This window comes from Monomorium pharaonis, chromosome 3 (assembly GCF_013373865.1).
Source record: "Monomorium pharaonis isolate MP-MQ-018 chromosome 3, ASM1337386v2, whole genome shotgun sequence".
Classification (NCBI taxonomy): domain Eukaryota; kingdom Metazoa; phylum Arthropoda; class Insecta; order Hymenoptera; family Formicidae; genus Monomorium; species Monomorium pharaonis.
Genome location: NC_050469.1, coordinates 28,475,973 through 28,500,259, shown reverse-complemented (window position 1 = coordinate 28,500,259; position 24,287 = coordinate 28,475,973). Strand labels below are relative to the sequence as shown.

At 43.1% G+C, this 24,287-nt stretch overlaps 2 protein-coding genes across 2 annotated transcripts in view; one reads left to right on the top strand and one right to left on the bottom strand.

The window, feature by feature from the left end:
• The window catches only part of LOC105834857 (nuclear migration protein nudC), a 75,589-nt gene that overhangs the window by 1,560 nt on the left and 49,742 nt on the right, over positions 1 to 24,287 (top strand). The gene's annotated exons all lie outside the window — the stretch shown is intronic.
• On the bottom strand, positions 349 to 23,520 carry LOC105834858. Its single transcript, XM_012677660.3, has 4 exons — positions 17,029 to 23,520; positions 2,356 to 2,553; positions 1,746 to 2,010; positions 349 to 1,618 (listed from the first exon to the last, which is right to left on the bottom strand). Exons 1-4 carry the CDS (start codon positions 17,176 to 17,178, stop codon positions 1,593 to 1,595), a joined length of 639 nt encoding a protein of 212 aa, XP_012533114.1. The 5' UTR covers positions 17,179 to 23,520; the 3' UTR covers positions 349 to 1,592.

The following is a 24,287-nucleotide window of genomic DNA, read 5'->3' as shown; positions in this document are numbered from 1 at the left end:
GTGGAACATCGTCATTTTAAAGAAAATTCATAAAGATTAGAAAACTTTTCCTAATCCTTCTATATAAAAATTATTTTTAAAAAGTTTACTTTTTTAAAGGTAAATCTTAAAACATTTTTAAATTATTAATTTTCTCTCTATTATTGCCTAACTGCAGAGCAATTTTATTTTAATTTATTCCAATGATAGCAGTTGATTTATCATCGAAAACATAGAATGAAAATAAAGAAATAAAAGCAGTACATTAAGATACTTAGCCCATCACGACATCGTATCGTCCTCCACTATTATTGCTAACAACACATCGATATGCTGCAAAGGGCGGGTTGAAATGAAACGGCGTTTTAATATGTTTGACAGTTTCTTGTTCAATCGACGATTAATACGCAAGTAATATCACAGACGCGAAGAGCGATCAACGCGACCGCCCTTCATTGCTCTTCCGCTCTTACATTTGCTCCCGGAATAACAATTCGACGGAAATCCAAGTGCGATTAAGGTAGCTTGTTAGTAGACATTAAATTACAGGCCCTAAGGTAGATGTTTGCTATCTTGATCCCATCTCGTCAATTGCTTCAAACTGTCCGTCGTTACTCGTTATTCAAAATACTATCGTGATTCGAGATTTCGTTGGACGATTAGGATTAGTGACACACACCAGTGATGTTTTATCGTCGATATTTTATCTCCTCTCTTCTCCCTCCTCTCTCTTTTTCTCTTGTCGGCTCTCGACAATGTCGACGCGATTTACGACGAACGGTAAATCGGTTGAGAACTTAAGTAGGAGAAGCGTCTCTAAAAGTGAACGTTCTATTTAGAGCAATCGTGAACCACTTTGTGTGTCACTAATTCGTCCGTAACTCCTTACCACATACATATTTCTCTCTCTCTTTCTATGCGAAAAAAAAAAGGTATGCGGCGTGCAGAGAAGTGTCACAACCACACGTAAAACAGAGTGAAGAAATTTTAGAGAAAGTTAAACTTCTGCTCTACATGACACGCGCTACGCGGTAAGAAGTTATTAACTAGCATTAATATGTTACGCTATTCGCCGGATCGTGTCTCGCGACGCGATCCGGGGGATCCGCGTTTTAAGATCCAGCATTATAAATATACGCAGGGCTAAATCCCATCTCGTGGGGACGTCTCGTCTGTCTATAATCCTCAACAGTATGTTACTCATTACACAAATGTAATTACTCGGTTTTTCACGTACCACACTTTTGTCACGGTGCAATACAATAGACACTTAAGATTCTAACCGCCGCCGTCGTCGGGAACGTCTGCTGCTGACCGAGAGCAGCGGTCTCCGAACGGCTTACAACACAGATGATGTATACATGTACGCATAAATATATACGAGCAAGTTAAATTAATATCGTGACTGCGAATCGTGCGTTTTCTCCTTCTCTCTTTCTCTCTCTCTCTCTCTTTTTCTCTTCGTCCGCATGGAGAAGAGAATTTTCCCCGCGACTCCATTCTCTTTCCGTAGTAGTAGTTTTCTTCGTCGCCCGCTTCTATCACGATGATCATCATTAACGGTCACGTGTCGTCGCCGTTTCCTCCTGCCCCTCCTCGCTCCTGCCCTCGGCCTAGTTGTACTTGTCGCGAGCCCTCACTGCAATCAGAGGCGAACGCATCAGCGGGGAGGAAATTCGCGCGAACGGTGAATCCGCGACGCGAGATGTCGAAACGGAGTGGATGTGGCAACAGTTGGCGCGGCTGCTGCGCCAGAAGATACTCACTTTCCATGTAGAGGATCCCGGCGAGCAGACCGACCATGAACAGAAAGCTCATGGTGCACACGAGTACGGTGAGCTGATTTCGCGCGCACCAGGACTTCCTGTAGACGGTGGCCGGTCTGCCGAGGCCGTTCACCACCGTGAAGTGAGTGCTGCTGGCCACCGAGGCGGTGTCCATCTGCTTCGGCGCCGTCACCGTGGGCGGATGTATGGCCGCGAGGTTCGCCAGATTCGCAGCCGTGAGCAGCAACGTTCCCGACGCGGCGCTCTGTAAACAGGATATAGAATTATGTGATTACGATTTTATATGAAGTATCTGAAAACTCGGCGCTCTCAGATTTTTTTTATACGTAACATAGAAAGCTGGTCATTTTGATGCCAAGACCTCTTTCAGCGCGTGGTTTAAATTATTCTCTAGAATTTTATATCATTGATATCCGTCAAACGGGGGGACCCGACGAAGTCGGCTTTTGCAGAATTTCCATCGGAATTTTAATTCCAGGTCTTTAATTTCGCGATCGAGAGGCGTGTCTCTTAATTTCAATTTAAAATCAGCAACCGATTTCAATATTCCCGCGCGAGCGGTCGCGTGTTAACCGGACGAAATTTTTACGTGTGTGCTGGCGGTGGATCCTTGAGACGACGTTGACCCTCTCGAGGGGGAGTTCGGATGCAAGTGATGAGCCCAGCTTCCATTTTCGCTGTCCCTCTCGCTGCGCCCGACCAAGGACGGCCTTGGGATATGCCAGGAAAGCGGGTTGGCTGCAGCCACCGCCGTTGTTGTTGTCGTCGCCACCGCCGTCGTCTCGATCTGAAACCAAACGTAAATCGACGTGAAGCTCCGATTGCGTAAGCGATAATGCTATGCCGATTGCAGAGAGTTCTACTCTCTCGCCCGCATGTCCTCCATCTGCGAACGCACGTCGTTTATCTGTCGTCAAACGTTACGGCAAACATTACTCTACATATATATTGGTTGCGCGAGGGTACCGTCGGTGAAAATTTAGCGCGTCTTACGTGCATTTAAGTGAGAAGACTCTTAGATAACGATGAACTTTAGCAAGTCGTGAAGATCGTTTTATCGCCCTGACGGATGAAATCTGCTTTTACGTACGCCCCGGCGCGCGAGGAGCTCCAATAATTCGTATCGCGTGACGCGATTTTTATCGAATTGAGATTCATCTCCCGTTTCCAGTTTCAACATCTTTCCTGCAAATGTCCCAGATGTCGCAATCGGTTTTTGTTTTAGCATAAGTGTTTTAACACGTGCGGGATGATTGTATTATCTTTACTGTTGCATCACCAGGAACTGGGAAAATGTCGCGTACGCGAAGCGTCAATTCCCACACTTTCCTCAATACTAAGGCGCAAGTGTCAGCCGATTAGTCTCACATTGCGTGCAGCTGTTAGAGACATCTTGGTCGGGACGGACATACAAAATGCTTATTGTTAATTGATTAATTGAACGATGAGCATTCATATCTCTGTCGATGGACTTCAAGAATCTGTCGTCTCGTATATGTATATATATTTTTTAATCTAGCTGTCACTCAAAGCGGGACGGGGAATCACGAAAGCATCTTCTGCTCTCGTTCGTCCTTCCTGCGAGGAGAGGAAGATTGACGAGAGAATTTCAGCGTCTCTCCCGGGGGCGTGGAGCACCTCGACATTCCGGTTTGATCGTTGCATAACTCCGCTCGTTGCGCTCTCGAATTCCGCGCCGCGCCGCGCGTCAAGTCCGCCGCCGTTGTGTTTTTTTTTTTTTTTTTTTGTGCATGCGTTCTCGTCCTTCGCGCGGAGAGATGCGAAGAAATTCTGCCGTTTTTCGCGGTTCCCCTCTCTTCCTCTCTCTCTCTCTCTTTCTCTCTCTCTCTCTCTCTCTCTCGCTTTTCTTCCGCGCGTGGACGCGCTTGGATAATCGCGCGCGTCCGTTTGAATACATTTCCGCGGTTTCGAGAGGACGCGTCGCGTTCGCCAGTTAATTGGCCATTTTCGCACGTAAATCAAGTGCACTTCGCACCGGTGTGGCCTACCTTCGCGACCGGGCGCCGCCCAAGGACTGTGCCCGTTGTAAGACTTGAACGAGTTTGCGCGTTCTTTTTCTCGTCTCCGGCGTCTCGGGGTTTTTCAGACGCGCGCGCTCGCCCCGACCGGTACGGCGACTCTAATGAAATACGGTGTTTCGTACCGTCCTGCTTAATGCGCATTCTCGGGCGAAATAAAGAAGATTTAATTGAACCGCGCTAAGGCGCTAAGTCATACGCACCAGCAGAAAGAGAAATCGTAAGAGACGTTGTATATTTATTTATGCGCGTTCGATTATCATTCCCAGTGAAAAATGCTCGCCTTGTCTTTGGAAATTGTACATTAAGAAGCCAGTTCAAAGGCTGACGGGGAGGGATATTAAATCTTCTTAACGATCCGTGGTGGTTCTTTATGTATGCGCCTATTGAATTTGCTTCACGCAACTTAATGATATTGACTTTAATTACGCGTACAGATTATTCCAATTTATCGTAAGTCATTGCTCGCACATATAAACGGTCGCGCCAAATTAGGAATACAATAACAAGAGCTGCATAAATTGCGATGCGATTGATTTATTGCACCCGCATCGAACGCACGTCGTTATTCTGTAACAATGCACGTCATCATTATAATGAGAATAGTAACCTCGTCTGTTATATATTTCTCCCTTTTAGATTACTCTTAAAAAAATTATTTAAATAAATAGTAGCTAAATATATGTCATTCGAAATATCGCGCAAATAAATATCTAGCGTGTACGAAACATTTGTCAAACGTCAAAGCGCTATTTCATGACGAAATCGTCGAAGCCGAAGTCATGACGGGTGTAATTTTTCGCGAGTCGACATCTCATGAAAAATCCTTTATCGCGCGGGAGCAAGAGATGGAACGGAAAGAAACGGAAAGAATAAGAAAATAAGAGAGAGAGAGAGAGAGAGAGAGAACGGGGCGACATTTACGGTGAGGAGTCGTCAGTAATTTTTGTGGAATTCAATACACCGGTCAGCCTCGAAGCGCCGCACCTGTGCCATGCCCATGTAACATGATACCCTGAAACGGATTTTGAACTCCGTATGTGGAATTTGTCTTTAAAAGGTTAAATCTAATTTTTTTCCGAAAATGGCATCGCGTGCCACCTATTTTGACATCAATAGATACTTGTTAGACCGAAATTGAAGTAAGATATTAACTTTTTCAGGAAATCTCGAAAAAAATTATCCATATTATTAAAAAATCTTTTTAATCCTAACCTTCTACTTCTAAATGCTTAAACAAAAAATTTATGTTTTTATTTATCTTTATACTATAAAGGGTAAAGATAAATATGTTTATGGAATTAACATGATTATGTCTACATTCACATTTATTCTCACGTCCCTTTACGTTTATATTTATATATGTAATTCCTAATGTTTTTTAAAAGTTTTTAATGTTAATCGATTTGATGTTAATTAATATTACTTTATTAATATATAATTTTTAATTAATTATACATATTAAAAAAATGTTTTAGTATAAATCGATATTTTATTAATATTAAATTATTAGTTTGAGTATATTAATTACACACGCACACGCACGCACGTACACACACACAATCGTCTCTTTTTACACTCTTATAAAAACGCAATTAAAACTTTTTAGAGATGAGCCCGTGCTGTATCGTCGAAAGTCGGAAAATAAGGTATTAGCACCTTTCCAGAGATGAAGACATCAAGACAATGTTAATTGAATTTACGTAACGTTCGAGAAGAACAGAAAAACGTATTCCATCTCATTGATAGATTGTCGAAAAGAGTAATCCGCGCGCACGCGGAGAAATTTGGCTCGGAATGTTCTTGGTGTCTGTGTGATTAAGGTACGACATTAAGTTTGATATCGTTGTATATGTCGGACATTATGGAAATCCACACTCGGCGGACGCGATACCCCCATTAATCGCGTCGTCGCAATCTTTTAAGGCGGTGCTACTCTTCATTTCCATCATTACTCCCGGATAATTACGTTGTCATCGTGCAAGAGTTTGTCGTTTGAATCTTCTAGGAATGTAACAAATACGATCTTCGAGATGATCTTTCGTCTGTTAACGCGACGATTGCGAATACAATTATCGACAAAGGGTTATCGCAGTATTTGGAGCAAGGCTGCTCGCTTTAGAAAAAGAAAATTCTTTATATTCTTCATCGAGATTATCGAGCCGTGTTGAACGGGAACGCGTGTTCGCAGGACAAATGTCAAATGCCGTAAAACTGCTTGCGCAGCATTAAATGGTTAATAATGGCGGTTATAACGCTGTCAATGCCGCATATGGCACCGTCGTAATCATCGTTATTGTCCACCTCTAATATAAACGTCCTCATTAAAAGACGGCACTCGCCGCCGTGTACCTACCATTAACGAAGATCCCTACCATCGCGTCCCATGCGACAGCGGAACGTGTCCGTAATGAACGTTACATTCTGTTTTTTCTTCTGTCCGCTGTGTTCATGAATCTATGAATAATCCATTGACATTTTCTGCGAGGTGTACGCTGTTTTTTGACGTCCCGTTATTGCACGCGACAACATCGCGGCCCACGTGAGTTTCCTTCGCGATTATATCGCATTGCCTCTTTCCTGTATTACATAAGGGCTTGTAAAAGGAAACCGGCAGCGTACAAGTCGAAATTCAATATCGCCATAAGGCACAGAGATTAGCTCATTAATTGACGATTGGCACGTTGCACGTTCACGGGCGAAACTTTCGATATTGAACGTCGCGGATACGTACACGTCATTCTACACCTAAGGGCATATTTCCTCGTTATCGATGACCCCCGACAGTTTCCATTTCGTTTGTGAGTAGCGAACGAGCGTCACCTCGCCAGATGCGTAAACGCTAATGAGCGTAAAAAGATATATGTTACAAGGTAGCGATAACAAACATCGCCGTGTAACCTTGTGCATCTTGAAACGGATTACTTTACACTCGCGCGCCGATCGGTATCCGATCTATCGAACCCGATTCGCGGAAACGGCCGCTACTCACCGTATTTCGCGGCTATAACTTTTCCTGACATAATTACACGTCGATGCGTATGTATTTTTTTATTTTATATGTGCGCGTTTCGCTATACGCTCGCGCGAGTCACTGCTTCGTAAAATTGGCCGTACTTTCCAATACGCGCGAAGCGAGAAATAAATTACGAAATGTCTTTGAGAGAAAAATATATCACGGGGGATTGATGATAAAAATCTCGTTTAAAACAGGATTGAGATGTATGTAGATTCGGATTCAATTCTTTCCACGACGATATGTAACGTCACCTTGCGATAAAAACTTCATCCGTATATTAAAAATATTAATTACATTTTTCTCACATATCCGAGCAGGGCTGCATTGATCCTTTAGTGTCCTTGGCTTTTTATTAGTAATATTTTTTCTTCCATAATATTTTAATATTTGTACAACGTGATTTAATGTCCAGTAAGATTTATATAGTTTCATACAATTTCATATCAAAGATTGAACAAATTTAGAACTAAAAAGATTAATAATATGATCGGTGTACACTAGTTAAAAAGAAGGAAATGAATAATTAGAATTTTAATAAAATATGCAACAGGCCTCTAAAGAGAGCAATAAGAGCCTAAAGGCAACATACCAGACCACACGAGATATAATGTATACGATTTTTCAAGATAAATTGTTCATGTCACGATATATTTTATGATAAATTTTTCAAAGTGTCGAAGTGTACTTAACACGTCGCATGTCATACACGATTGAGAATAAATTGCTTCTTAGGATTAAGAAATTTAACGGACAATTAAAGATTTTTCTCACCGTAGACGAGAAATTAAGACTGTAATTGCGTGCATTAACATACTTCATCACATCCTTGCGTGTACACTTTGTCAAATGTAAATGAAAGGTTATCGGCATGGTCAGTTCCGCACTCTTTGCAGACTACCTTTCTTCCCCAAGTGTTATTCAAGGATACATTTAATAACGAGTAAGAGAGATATTACGTTTTATCACGAATCTAGCACATTTATTTGTGTCTGCTGAGCTGCAGTATCTTCGTTGGTACGTCATTAAGTCGAAGATCAGAGTTTCGTTGGTTTGCTTACTAAATCCGTTTGGTTTTAATTTTCATTTACATTCCTCGTGTTTAAAGAATTATCCAAACTTTACTAGAAAACTACCGAGTATGCGTCTTCTCCTCACATTGTAAGTCAAACATTTCACTTGAAACAGTGTCACGTAAATAACTTATGGAAAATCACAGTTAGGCGTAATTTAATATATTTTATCGTCTAAGAAATTCAACAGACATTTCAAGAGGCGTCATGTGTTATGGTGACTATAGCTTTTCAAGGTATGCACGAGGAGTGCTCTTCAGTATCTCTTGCGTAATTTATCATACATTTTGCAACATTGCCACATCGCTTCGGGAATCGCGATGAGGATTTACGATCTGTTGCTAAGGCAAACAAACTTGCCAATTTCTTGCAGCATTCTTTAATTCGAAATGCATCGATTGGGAGATTATCGGTCACTTCGGCAGGACTATCGTTCGGCGGGATTATCATTCGTCTCGAGTCCTTGGGCGTTCGAAGTCAGCTTTGTATAACACGTTTGTGAACTAATAAAGACACGTGTTACGTGCGCGATTATGAAACGGATTTACAATTACGAGGGGAGCTTTTGCTCTCCGATGCAATTATTTCGCGTGCGTCGCGCATCGATCGTTGCGTTTCACGCCTAAGAAACGCTGAGAACGCGAGATAAATTGAGGTGAGAATTTCCCTCGAGGGGGGGAAAAAAAAAGAGAATCGCTTTCGTCTTCCTTTACCAGCGAGAAAACTGTGCTTAATGAAACGAGTTGCAGTGACATACGCGCGAGGTGAGAGATAAAACTTGAGTTTTTCGTACTGAGAACAAAGAGCCTCATTTTTGTCGACGGTCCTCGCGCATTATCAGATGGAATTACACACCCATTGCAAAATTTGATTATATAATTCCGCGTGGAATATTTCTTGATTTTGTAATGCTCTAGTTCTCTCACTTTCATCGCGGTCTTTAAAAGGTAACTGATTATATTTATAATACGTTACTTTTTATCTCTTTGTTAACTTATGATTGGATTAATTGGAAATATAACGCGCCAACCTTACAATCTTTTCTTAAATATTATTTGTACGCAAGATTCTGTCCCGCATTCATTGTATTATCTCGTGATATAAGAGAGATAATTTTTTAATTGTTGCTTCGTTTTTATGGAATCGTTAAGATCGATCTCATTTTCGAGGACGCGTATTATCGAAGCAACGCGAGAAGTATGATGTAAATCGATTTTGTGCACCTGTGCTCACTACCTTTCCTTTTTCCGCATATCTTGGATAGTCGACCCTCTCGAGGTCAACTTAATTGCCAATTAATAGATTCCAGATTAATTTGCAAGAAAAAAAAGATTATCGTCGACACGCCGGTGTGTATAGCGAAAGATTTAACGATGACTCTAAATGAGAATTATGTGCCGAGTGTCCTTATACTGATAATTAATTATTCGTTATTGAGTGCCTATGCGCTGATTAAAACCGACGCAATTTATCAATATAGAATTTTTCGAGAATACGTGATTTCGAAGATTGATTTATTGAAAAGTCGGACGGTTTTGTAATTATGTCCTCAAATGGACATAGAAATTATGTGTGTACGTTCGCACATGAGGGAGAGATGGCAAACTTGAGAAGGCACACGTCAGGTTCTCTCGGACGACTGTCAGACGTAGTTAAATGTTTAACATAAGCGATTGTTACGGGAAGATGAAAGTCGTCGCGTTACACACACAGAAGACGCGCGTGCTCTAAGTTCATATTCGAACAAGCGTTCGGAGAGTAGGAAGAAAACCATTTCCTGAAGCGGACAGTGCGTATTTGCGCGTGTGACGCGCGCAAACCATACGGCGTGTGGACTCGAGAGAGTTTTCACCGCGTTTCTGTTCCTCCTGCCATAATTCATTTTCTCGTAGCGAATGATGCCCGTCATAGTAATCTTGCGGCTGTGACGGTGCAGAGGTACGACGTAAGGGATTACACGACTTCCTGTAACCATCATCATCATCCGACAACAAAGCAAGTTGTATCATTTTCTAACGTTACGCGCGAGGTATGCGCAACGGATTAATTGGCTCGTAAATAAAGTTTGCGCGTAGATATCCCGACAGATCATTTACGATGATGTATGGCCAAGTAAACAATTTAATCTGCAAGAGCACGTTTCATAGTAACATGCTTTTTTTTAGCTTTACCAAACTAAATGATATAATAATCTTCTTCTGACTTATTATTACGAGAATTCGAAATTTATATTCCTAATCCGTCATCTGGAATGCTTCAACAATATTACGCGATGGATATCTGTTTTTTTCGCTTATTATTTAAATTTAATTAATCCCAGTTATTGACATCCAGCGTAGACTTAAATACCTAAAAATCGCGCTTTTTTTTCCCCACCGCGCGCTGACATACAACCGACCGTTTATCTTCGTTAATCTCCATTTAGACCTCCAGCATGGCCCGTGGCGATTTGTCAAACGTAAGTAAGGGGGGAGAGGAGGGGCTTAGCACGCGATAGATGTTAATTTCACGCCGTGAGTTTCCGATGCCTATAATTTGCAACATCCTCGACACCTTTAACGGGTGTCCTCAGATAATGGCGGATTTTGCAATCTTTCGATGCCCGTCCGTCCGTCCGTCCTTGGTGCGAATGAGCGAACGAGCAGGAAGAAAGCAGCTAATCGATTATGACCGCCTCCTTTCTTTCCTCGGCCGTAGCCAAACGTAACGCAAATGCAAATACTTTCTTACGGCCCGTGAACGCGCTTACGAATCTCAACAACTTTCTTTTTCCGCCGCGCCGTCTAACCACGAAGATTCGACAGATGACACAAGATGTATGTGTACCTGTGAGTGATACTCAGCCACCCGCCCACCTTCCTCTACTTTCGATCACTTTCTTTCGTTGCCCAAGGGCAACTGAAAGATTTCGTCGTTTATCCGGATAATCAGTGGCGATTTCAAGATAAGATGGATTGCCGGCTAACCCTTTGAGCGGGTGTGTTGATTGGCGAACAGCGGGCCAGGCTTCCTCCTATTATTGCCGGAATTTCCAGCGTGAACGATTTCAAGGAGGTATATACATCAACGCCTGAAATTGCCATCTATAAATTCGACGTCTCGTTACGGCCGCTTTCTTCTTTCTCACACGTGTAATTTAACGGTCACGGTTGATGGAAAATGTCGTAAGACGTTCGCGTATATATCGGTTTAATATATGATCTTCCGTGCTACGCGCGGCGAGATCGCTTGATTAAAACGAACGACGATCGGTGAAGGACAATATAAATCGGCGAACGAAATAAGACATTTTATTAATCGTAATCGCCCGGCACCGTGAATGTCACGAGAATATTCCGACGGGCTCGGAATCTCGGTGTACGACTTAATCATCCTGGCTTGGACCTTCTCTAGGTCGTCGCGGATTTTGGCATCAAATTGATTTGCATTTACAATGTAAATAAAGAAAACCCGACGGGTCGGCGCTCCATAAATCCGTAAAGATTACGTCCAACTCGCCGGTAAGGACGCCAAAAGCCGGCTTTTACGTTTTCTTCTCGTCCCTCACCTTCTCTCCCGTGTCCCGACATGAGTCTAATAGCTGTTATTGCCGAATTCGGTCGCTCTCGAAGCCGATCGTGTCGTAATCCATCATAGTTTTTAGTGACGCAGGTGACGTGCGGCGTATCACACTTGCGGAGGCCGTTTCAATAAATTGGAGTGTGCAATCACGGTTGTTTACCGAAACAAAGGACGTTTTGGAAAGTGGCCTAGGAAAAGATCGTTTGATGTCGAAACTTGCGATTCCACATCGATTCGCGCTCGCGAGAATCGAAGATCGGCGAGGCCTCGCGGTTCGCTCGGACGGAGACGCTAATTACGAAGCAAACGTCGGATTGCAAAATGTGCGCGGTGCTCAACGTAATCAAACGGTCCTCTCTCGACAGTCCCGGTATTTTTTTTTTCATTAAAATTTCCGAAGCGTGATTGCAAGTATCGGAATTTCCCGAAGAAGACGTGACACGAAGGTCGGAAGAAAGTTCGGTACACATCTTCCTGATCACGCAACCTAACGAAATGTTTCCTCAAGAAATTCGACAGTCTCGTGGTTACATAACTGCGTGGTGTAAACGCGGGGTAACGTTTAGCGCTTTCGATGTGATAACATCACTTAGTCATCGTTTTCGGCTCTTTCTATCGAATATGTGACGCCTTGGTGTGCCCCATCAACATATCGAAATCGTGTCGAGTGACAGCTGGTATGTGACTTGAGCGAACCGTAAATTATAAATAAAAGCTTTTAAAGCCTTGTAATACAAAGTAGTTTGTATTATGTAAGTCATTACATAACATACAAATAGAATACATATATTATTACAGATAAATCAGATTGAAGTGATCAAGGGCCTTTACGTACATGGAAAAATGAATTTTTTTAATATGTATTATTTATCAAAGTTACTACGTTAGTATTTTTATCATATAAGTGGCGAAAAAAGTCGGCTAAAATTGTTGATTTATCAACAAAAGCTGACTATTATCACACGCAAATTCAATTGAATGAACAGAGTAATTTATCATTAAAATTAATATTTAATTTATATTCCATAAACAAAAAAGTATAATATTGTTATTTAATTTTTGTTTTATTTAAAGTGGATAGCTTTCATGTTATTTATATATCATTTTTATAATTATTAAAATTAATAGAACAAATTTCCCATCATTTTTTATATAAATCTTTGTTTAAAACGGAATATTGTTAATAATTAATTCAACTTAATTTATTTTTTTTGTCTCTAGCAATCTTTCTTGAAATCATTCCTTCAGATATTTACACGAGGAAACTTCTGGGACTTTCCGTATTTTCTGTGTGACAACCAAAATGAAAAATACAAAATAACTCGCTTAGGTGTTAATTTGCTTCTTGCCGCGTACAGATAAAAAATTATTTGTCCCACCGAAGGATCCTGTTTTCTTAAGCGAACCCGCGCGTCCAGAATGAATTGCATCCAAGTCTTACATAAATCCAATTTGTAACCTGCCGTGTAACGATTTTTTTCCCTGTCACGCGGAGTTAACGCGACGCGCAATTATACTTCGTTGTGCACGGATAATTCGATCGACGGCGGAAGGTAACGCTTGCGTTAATAAGAAAAATCGAGTCGCAAACGAGAGAATTCAGTAAATAGGTTTCTCTTTCATCCTCGCGGTCGGATGTTAATGTCATGGAACTTCCCTAGCCGGCATGTTGCAACCAGTCGAATAATTCATGTTGCAAGATGCATAAGAGGGGTTCGACCGCGAGGCTCGAATCACGCCGATGCGCTAAATACGAACGCGTGGAAAGTGAAATCACTCGGATCATCGTATCGATCACGTTCCTTGTAAGGCTAGGAGAATTTCGATCTGTAATCCATTGGTTTCTTTAAGGAAACCTTTAAAAGTATGCGAGAAATAATTTTGTGAATTTTAAAAAATGCAAATATATTCAATTGTTTTTACAAAAGAAACGTTGAGTTCTTATGTCAAAAACACATGTAGTAAGAATTATTTAGAATATATATTTATTTAACGAAAAATCTAATATCTTTTATATTTAAATACGTTTGTGATTTTATACATTTTTTGTAGAAATTTATTTTAATGCGCCAAACATTTAACGTGACATTTTTTTAGATGACCTGTTAGTGCCGGCAGATTCTTTCCTCACCTCGTCGTCGGAGGTCGAATTAATCGCTCGATTTAATGAGCTCGATAATTTTTAATCTTGACCATTTTTCATTGGATAATTTCTATGCGAAACTTTGTCATTTGGTAAAAATTATTCTGTGATTCTGGGCGGTTTGCGCTTGAAGGTTATTGCTTTCAACACTTTAAGCGCCAAGGAAGCGATTCGCTTCTGACACGCCGCTGCAGTTTGCATGCTAAGCAAGGCGATAAAGTTTGTACATTGCTAATTTCGTACACATGGCTAATTATAGTACTGTGAATTCACTCGTGCACCGGCATGAATACTGGTGTTTTCGTTTGCTCGTCCGTCCGTTCGCTCCATGTAGTCGCAAACGACGTGTAAGGCGTTTTTTCGTCGTTTACTCGAACCTTACTCGTTCTTTTTCCATCTCACAATGACGTTAAGTACCAAAGTTAACGTTTGCCTCTGAGCATTTCGCAGCCACTTTTGCACCTCCGAGGCGTGCCTTCGGGGCAAAAAGAGGCGAGATTATACCTTGCATGACTAGTCGTTCGGCAAACGACACACGTTTTACGCGTGCATTCCTTCCCGCTCGTATTTCTCGAAGTCCGAGGCACTTGTAATAAAATTGACCAAATCATAAAAATTTTCTATTGTATTTATTGTACCAAACAAATAGCACATTTGTAGCTGGAAAGAGATCGGATTTGGATAAGAGGCGCCTGTGTAACCGAATTTCTCATCCGCAGGGAGTAGTCTTTGCGCTGTCATGTAAATGATCGATATAGCGACCTTCGAATCCAATTGGCAGTCGTCCTCTATCTTTCTCGGCCGGCCGTTCGATCGAATTTTCAATTCGCTATTGCGAGATACCGTTGCAAAACAGGCGTAGGCGCTAAAATTCAATCATTATTTCGCTGTCATTTTAGATGTTTTGTTTATTCATTGGCAGTCTTGCCATTTAAAAATATTTAGCCCGTTTTGCTTGCGCAAATTTATACGTGTGCGAAACGATGCAGAAAACGGACAAAGTCATAAATCACTCTACAGTTATTTTTCGCCTTATGGCAGAAGTTAAAACTTCTCTGGTCCAGCGAGGCATAAATAATTGAGATTAAAAAAAAAATATCGGACAAAGTGTCTGAGAATTAAAATTTACAACAGATGGGTGTATTATCGGGACGTCAAAATTTTATTTCTTTACTTACGCGGGCGCCGTAAAGCCGAAAAATTCTGCCTCGTAATAAAAATCTAAATGAACTTTAGGCGCAAGAGGATTTCAGAACGCACGCAGTAAGGTGTTTTCGTTAGTCATTAAAAATTTTCTTCGGTCGTAAATTAAGATTCCCCCCAGGAACTTACGTCGGACAAAAGCGGCGAGATCCGTTCGCGCGATGGCAACTCTTGCGACGCTACATCTCGCATACGCTTCATTCGTACGGCGCGTAAGTGAAGTCGTAACATTAAAATTGCGAGAATTATGGAACTTGCGCACGCGATGATTAATGGCTCGCAGGTGGCTGCTTACCGCCTCGTTGAGAGCATAGATTGTTCTCTTGCGACAGCACCCGCATCCGCGCTTTATTTCTTTGACCTTAACATCGAATCGTTATGAGCGTTAACGTACGAGCGCTCGTAAATTGCGAGAAACGAGACTCGGGATTAAATTAGCGATCGACAGACAGGAAAACGCCCGACATGACGTTGCGGAAGAGGACGGTAATTAAGAGAATTTTATTCATTATCAAACCGGAATTAGAATTTTCTAGGAAACGTATGTCGTTTTGCATTTTTATGATATGCATACGCGATGAGGCCGATATGTCCCGCGATTTTGCTCCGAGCGTGAAAGTTTAAAATATTGATAATATATATAAGTGAAACTGAATCTTTTACCATGAATAAATCAGTGAGCCGTGTGTTGCGCGGGCTTCGGTAAAAGTCGCGTCATTATGCGCGTGACATTATTTTAATTAGCTGCCGCTATTAATATCGCGGCAAATATCAGAAACATAAACGAAGAAGCGAGCGTCTGATTGCTTTTTAGTTACGGCGAACCGCGGTCCGTCGAACGTGAAATGAAACCAAATGAAAATGATACCGACATATACTTAACGGCTCACAAAAAGAAACTGCAGTAATCGAACGTATAGAGTGTCCTGAAAACCGCAATCTTATTTTTAACAGTAAATTCTGCGATCTGTTGCGATTTTCTTTCCTTAAACGAGGCGTTGAGAGATGCTTCCGGATCGGAGAAATTTGTGTAATTATGCGTGACGTGCGCGCGCGCGCGCGCGCGGGCGCTATTGTTGAGCTACATCTCCCTTTAAACGCGAATGACTTGGTGTCGTATATCTCAGGGAGCACTGGAATTCTCACGTATAACAATTACTACCTAGTTAACGTAGCATATCAGCGTAGCAGGTTCGGGAAGACTTTTTACTCCGTAATACGCTATTTTCCAGTCACTCTCGACACGGGATGCATATTATATGGGAATAATAGTGTTCTTCGTTTCCCAACTGGTAGCGAGGTTGTAGAACCCCGTTTTTGCGTTACATAAAACTTGGACGGTTGTCCAGGAGCTTATTAAGTATTTGCGGTGAACGGTGTAGCTGTACATGTTGCCCGTGAACCTAATGCACATTCGATACCTTTTACCAGAATATTTCAATTATTAAAATGTCGCCTGTTAAACCGTGCGTGAACTCGTGCGTTGAACTTGATTCTTGCATAGTTCTGAATAACAGATATTCTCTTCGGCTGTTAAGATCTCGCCGTCATAAATCATCCAGCTAAAGCCAAAATGAATCTAACGTTGACATGTACATCTGTACAACACTACTCGAATTTCTACTGGACATAAGTACTGTTCGTACAGGTGAATAGAACAGTACGGGTGAATACAACACTAGACATCTCATTGACCGTCTTATTTTATGGTGGCGAGGAGCCGTCGATAAACACAGGTATAATTAATAGCGCAATATATTCTCGCTTTCAGAGCTGTACAAGTGCTACTTTGTCGTAGAAGGCGCACGACCTATTAGCTCATTAGTTCGCTCTGATCGTTTCACCGGTTCGCGCGACGCGATTCTTGATTACGTTCGCGGTTTCCTTTGTGCCGCGATGCGTTTTCCCGCCGAATCAAAAGCCGTTCGTCGCGCAACCGTGAAAGTGCCTCCGGGTCTCGCGAGGCACGTTGATCTCTGTTGCGGAGATCGAAACGTGGATGAGCTCCAGCAGCCATCTAAATGGCGGAAGAAATGGCGCCATGAAATAGAAAGCCGATGACCGATAAAAAACGGAGGACACGCGAGATTTCCGCGATGCTGCGACTTTCCCCCTCCCCCCGCACTGCCTCACCGCTACCCCGGCGAGCGCCGGCGAAGAGGTAAGGTGCTATTACATCAAGGATTATCGAGTACCGGCAACAGCTGTTGCGCGCAATACAACTTACGTCTCTAACGATATCCTCACCGCCGTTGGAAGCCTCCTCCACGTTAATGCGAATAGCCGACATGCTACGAGGCGTCGATCTTTCGCGACGCCACCCTGATAGAATACTCTCGTCTAGATTGTTGGCCGAAGACGCTTCTTGGATCCTCATCAGTATCTTATCCGGGAGTCGAGTCCCTCGTGTCGAACCTCGTTCCTCAACGAGATCACCACTCCCTGGCTAGTGTCGGCTGGTGATCTCCCTCGTATTAATCCACGTATCTCACAAGAAATCCACTGCCGGTCACCCTCGAAGAACAGATCGACTTTTCGCGCTCCGTGCTTGACTATCGGCGTTTCGAGATCTTCGGTATGTTTAGGGGGGAAAAGATCGATATCACGAGTAAGCGCATATATATCCTAGGGAATGTGTTTTCGAAGACAGAGCCGAATCGGAGCTCGCTGTCCTTTCTCTCCCCTCGGAGCAGGACAATGCCTCTCGTCTCTCGTCCCCTCGTCAACCTAATGATTCCCTTTGGATGCGCGAACTCGCTTTCGAAAAGCCCTTGGCGAAAATCCTGCACGGAATCACTACTGAGGTATGACCGGTAGTGCGCTGGTCACTGCCGCATGTAACATGTGTGTATTGTGTATGCGTATGTATGTGACGCGCGTTTCGCGTTTCTGTTAATGAGAGGAGTACCGCACGCCAAGTATGTCGTGATCGTCTCTCTCGCACGCGTGCGACTAGAGCCGCCGCCGCATCTGGCCTTTGGACTGGCTGGCACCAGTCTACCAGATCGGTTTTATACCTTCGTATCTCCCACTCTTGTAGACGTGCGAGCGCGTTCGTGCTCGCTCGCTCGCTCGCTCGCTCGCTCGCATCGCGGCTCGCACCACGTCGATTCTACACACGGGCAGTTCCACCACGGCCGAGAGGATCGATCTTTTTTTTTTCTCTTCCTTCCCAGACGCACGTACATGGTGGCGGCGGCAGAGTCCACCTTGCGTAGCGCCTTGCTGATGCGAGGGGACACTTCTCCGTGGGTGCTCTAAACGCAAGGACAAACGGAAGGTTGAGGGAAGGGTCCACCATTAATTGTGCCCTAAAAGTCCGGTTGACGCCGACCGGATCGTGATCAATCGATCGATCCTATTTCCCTGTCTCGCGGATACAGGAAGTGCGGCGAGCGTAAATCACCACGAGGCGCGTTATCTCCTAACGACCGCGTAACGAGCGTCTAGGAAGTGTGGGCTCGCTCTTATCTCTTGTAAATTCCGCGCGTAACCGCGGCACACCTCGACACGCGGGTTTTATTCTCCTCGAATGACAGACGGGGAAAGGCGCGTCTATACCTGTCTTATATCTCAACTTCCGACAATGGTTTTAATGTCGCGAATAGATTGGCATTTGTTTTTCGGTGGATAATGCGTAACGCGTTTGTTTTTTCTCTATTGTATAGTACAGAATCACTTCAAATGATGAATAATGGCTACAAATAACTTCTCATTTATGAATTATGATAATAGTCACTCGTTTTAATAATTTAATCGAGATTTTATTAATACGAGAGTATAAAGTGTAATAAGGAAATTTTAATCGGTTCCGATCGCTCTTAGGGAGGATATATGAAAAAAATCTTTGATGAAAAAATTCCGCCAGTAAAATATTAAATGGCCTCACATTATCGTTAATAAATTAAACATTAATTCATGCTGTCATGAAATATCTGTTCTGTACTTTAACATGCAAGAAAATATCAGTTTTTTTTATTCGTGTGACGAAGTATCTGCAATCTTGTACTTTGTAATTCACCGTCCTTCGTGTGTTTGTCCGGTCGTGAGCAAGTCCAACGACCGGAAGAGAGTTCCGTCTTATCGCGTGCTCTCCAATTTGCTTGATTTTTATATTGTTCCGCGTAATCTGGACCTCGTTTTTCGTTTGGCCCGCATATCGTTCGCCGTTGAAACACGAACTCATAATTTGCCGCAAGAATGTCGCATGACAATGATATTGATGTGAAGAGTGAAGGAGAAATTCTGCTTTATCTTCAATCTGCTCTTAATTCGCGTAATTAACGACGGGATGGTGGAAGGAGTGAGTTGCTCGACGATTTAGTTCTCTCTCTGTTCGCGAAACGCTTGAAGAAAGTGCAACCGACGCGGGAGATGGCATCTCCGCGCCATCGTGTTGCACCTGTGCCGTCGGGAACAATCGCGTGCTCCATTTTACGCAACGTCAAAGGCGCGTCGAGACACGTGTGAATCGCGCGTTTTTCTCTTGTCCGATCGGATCGGATAAAACGAAAAACACCGACCGTGACTGCTGCCGACCGAGTGTTACAGTAATTCTGTAAGAGATCCGACAATCGCGTGGGAGGTTGATATTCTCTTATAATGAATTTCACGGCAATCGTATTTAATCGCGATTTAATCTTCTTCGCTATTATGACAGAATTAACTTTGCGAAATCTGCATTCGTGATAAAAATGACGATTCGTCTCACAGATTTCCCGAAAGGTTTCGACCGATTATCGAAAGCTCGATCGGCTGAGTATAAACAGGTGGAAATTACGCGATGCGGACTGAAATTGCTTGCCTTGGCAGCAGTTAATGTAACTTCCGAATCATCGGCTTACGAAAGTTAGCGTAACCGCGACGATACGCGATGGTCCTTATGCAACACGTCCGAATTACCAGCGGCAAACGTTTCGTAACCTTGAATCCATCCACCCGAAGATAGCGTCATCGGCATCCACGATTGATCCGTGTAAAAGTACCATGCAATCGATCGATTCCGGGAATCTCCCTGACGTGTTTCAACCTCAATCGCAGGCCGATCGCAGGTTGACTCAGCCAGATCGCTCGCGAGGACAAGACGCGCGTTAAGCCGCACGTATTTCGCGCAAGTTAAGCCTAATCATCAAACATTCGGTTTTCTGCGCAAATTAAATATTCTACTCAGAAGCCGCGCACGCATACGTGGCGCTCTATTTCAGGCAAGGACTAACGCACCGGGCTTCCTTCTTGGACGGTTTCCTTCCTACACACAGAGTCCGCGGGAGAAACCTACGAGGTCGTGATCTCACGGAACGATCTCGATCGCCGGGAAGTCAAGTGCACCGTCCCTTCTCGGCCGGCCTCCGGTCGCTCGGTCGCCCCAAGGCGAAAAGTTACGTAGCTTTTATACAGCCCGAGCCTCTCTCACGAGCTGGCATCACGGACGTCTCGCAGAAGTCACTGTTCAAACAGATACGGCGCGTGCCTCGCATCCCGTATCGGTAATACTGATATCGGTAATTTGTTAGATCGCGCCTGACCTTTACACGTCGTCGATTAATTTCGATTCCCGTCGATTACTTCCGTCGATCTTTTCTCTCTTTTTTTTTTGCAATAAATAAAGAGATATGGACATTTGCCAGATCGAGCGAGAAATTAACAGCGATAAAACACTAATTAAGCGAAATCGCCTTGAATCTTTCGATTTATATTTGCGGATAATTAATTTTTTAGGTACTGTAAATCCATTTCGGATATTTTTAATCAAATTTTAACAATTATCGATAAATCTTGTGAGATATTATTGCACGAAAAATCTATAATTTCTAATTGTGTTTTGTAGTTATTTACATGTTAATGTTTCACGAGAGATATTTGTGTCACAAGAGGGAAAATTGTTTCTAATTAGCCTAAAGATTCTATGAAAGGAAGGAAGGCAACAAAGCAGGGACATTCGCACTGTACACTTACGATTATGCTCGCCATACAATTAGTCATCTCTACAGTTACCTGCTACCCATTTTCTTAAGTATATACCAGAGGACAAAGTCTTTGCGTACCAGTCGATTAAAGTTATTAGCCATATTTCGCAAGCGGACATTAATCGTCGCCGACAAGTCTTGAGAGATCGTCGTCGGTTATTCGTCGGAAAAAATGAGTACATCCTCACGTGCAATTTGTACGGTTTCCATTAATGGCGGATTGCGTCTCGATTGAAATTTAAATGCGACTGCGGAGTTTACCGCGCTCGCGCGCGGCGCACCTACGCTTGTCGCCGCGCGCGATTTAACGACTCCCGCTCTATCGTATCTATCACGATTGATTGCCGGAGAATTCCTCTTAACCCTTTATCGCGCGCGATTTTTCCTCGGCAAAAAGTATTTTATTAAACCGGACTTTTCTCCTCTGCTGCCTTTATTCCTCCCGAGTTGTGTGCAGTGTAATCAGCGTATCCTGCAATTATGTATTACCGTATTTATAGCTCTGACTGAAAGCGTTGATCATCTCCAACACATCGTGATAACTTGAACTATGCAGTTAATTTTTGAAGTGCGTTATTGCACACCTCTACAAAACTTGAGTCATCTTTGCTTCATTTTTTTTTTTCTTCCTTTCTCTGTTTTGTCATCTACGAAATGCTAGAAACATCTCAAAGAGAATACTTCTCATTAATATGTATGGCACAACGTTTTTATTTGCGGAACAGTTTAGATCTCATTAATGGAAGTAAGATAGGTGCCCCCGGGATCTTTTTCTACTTTCGAATTCGGTTTTGTCTCACGTTGTCTATCGGTGGGGGCGAGGCCACGCTTTCGACAGCTTCCTGATCCACGTCGCGCACCGCTGCCGGGAGAAATGCGTGCACGCGGTAAAAAAATGCGCGCGCGTTCAATGGTGTATCGATCTTTTTTCGATCGTGAGCAAGGTCGAAAGGGATTGGTTTCACCTCGCTCTTCCTCCTCGCCGTCTTCGTTCTGCCTACCATAACACATTGTCTCTCTTTTTGCGCGGCGGTACTTATTTCGTCGCTCGCCCACTCCGAGCCGATATGCGAACCTTCGCTTCGAGAAATTAATTGCGCGCCCGTCTACCTGTCCCTGCTGTGTACCCCACCTCCCGTGCCTCTTCCCAACTTGCTCAAGAGTCCACGTCGGTTGGATGCCGCGCGACGCTCAATGCGGCACGTACGCGCGCCTCTCTTATGAACGATGAATGTATCTCTGCGCGAGCCACTTGTGAGATACGTCTGCGCGAGGATTTTCCGGGATGGGCTCGGCAGAAGAGATTCTCTCGAGAGTGAATGCGAAGTGCCGGTTAACGACGAAGAAAGACTTAAAAATGTCCTTTGTGTTCCAACTTGACCGATAAACGTTACAAATCGATTCAACCTCGACTTGACCCCACGCTATTGATATTTGTCCACGTCTGTCAGGCTTGATTCCTCGATAAATTCGACGTTAAACTCGACAGTTTATGCAGATTATGTAGATTCCATTTGCTCATTCGATGGAGTTAAGCGCGTGACAAAGTGCGTGCGACAATGATGCGCATGAATATTCAACCGTCGATGGTCGTCGAATGTTCGGTCTGCCGTTTGCAAGAGCGCTCGCATAGTAGGGGCTTACGGATATTCTCGCAATTGCAGAAAATAGATAACGATCGTGTTTAAGTTCAGCTTGAGTGATTGGCTTCGTAAACGTTAGCTAGACAAAATATCTTGTTACTATCAAGTTGACGCGGCGCGGTAACGAGGCGAAGAAAACGAGGCGATCTAGTTAACGTTGCTCGCCGTAATCGTGCGTCTCCTGCATTAACTTGTTTGCGCAATTGCTAAACCGCCATAACCGCTAATTGCCGTCCCTAATTACATTTTTGCCGGCGGACCAGACGTGCGGCGTATGTCACGATGATGCATGTAATGTGCGACCGACGCGTGACTGTATTCGCGCAAGAATTCACGCCACCGTACCGCCATTAAGCCAATACCGAACTTTCCCCTATGGTCGTGCCGAAGACAGAAGATGACGAAACGATCATGGGCGGATTCAAGCGGCTGACGGCACTTGAATCGTTCGTAAAGTGTGAAATCCTCGCGACATTTAGATGCCGCCGCCTTCAGTTATCACAGACGCGAACCGTGGTACAAACATCGGTGACCTTTAATCCGAAATGAAATATGGAGTCTATAAAGAGTTCAAATCGATTTATATATAATAATATAATAAGCCTGTATTGCATTTGAAACGCTTGTAAAAAAATTCTTATTATCTCTAACGATAATGACGAAAATTCTCGTTACGACGTAGTACAATAATGGCTTATTATTTAGTGAGGGCGTAGCGCACCAGACATTTTTTTCTACAATGTCACTGGAATCTCGTTATCACATTATTCACTCGTAACAGGCTGTAATACTAGGTTACGTGTTTGTACGCAACTTGTTCTTATGTCATATATCGTGCAAGAATCCCGTGCTCGACTTCCTGGACTAGCGTGCCGTCACGTGGTGTCGGGTACAATCGAATATATCTTCGTGGTAAACTCGACCAAGATGAAAAGCGTCGAACACCTATATACCGTAAACTCGTAAAGCAATTAATTTCGGAATGTACTCGCGCGAGTCCGTATTTGGACATATCTACATGGGAATCAAATCGTCGTGGGCCGCTAATAGATCCATATGTCCATATATTCAAGTGCCCAAAATCGAGTTTTACGACCTGCCTGTCGATTAACGGGTCGAAGTGAGCGCGGCAGTCCGACAAACGGGTGGAATGTAGAACCCCTTCATCTCAACTTCGCGGAGGTTGTTCGTGAATGGTTCGCGTGGTGTGAGAGAACCCGAGAGAGGCCCCGTCTGCGGCACGAACCCGGACACGGCTCTCCCGCGCACATTACGTTATTGCTACGTTGCTCCCGATTCGATCACGATCCGTTTATCTCATCGGCGCAGAACGGTATATGTCCGTGCCCGTGAACGCGAGACATATCTCCGTTAGGATATGCTCACTTGCTGTTGGTATTTTGTTGAAATCCATCGCGAACTATTTCGTACGATCGAACTCGAGTTGTCTGGTTTTGTGCCTTCAAAATTGATATTGCACGATTAGATATCTACAAAGAATTTTTTCTCTTAAATATATAACTTATTTGAATTCGATTTCTTTTTAAAAGCATAAATTGCTTATACAAATAAATAAATAAATATATATATATATATATATATATATATATATATTGCGTTATAAAGATAATATTGTGGCAATTAGTTACGGAGGAACTACAACAAAGAAAGTTATCGCGATAGGCAGGAAACGTATCAGTATCTAAAGAGAAGAGACTTTCCCGAAAGTAAACATACGTAACAACCAATTAACAGAGCCCCGTGATAATTGGTATCCGCGTGTGTAAGCCTCCCGCTGTATTTGCGGAATTGAAGTTCTATCGCTGACTCGTGTGTTTTCTTGCATCTTTAGCGCGAAGCCAGGCACTTCACATGCG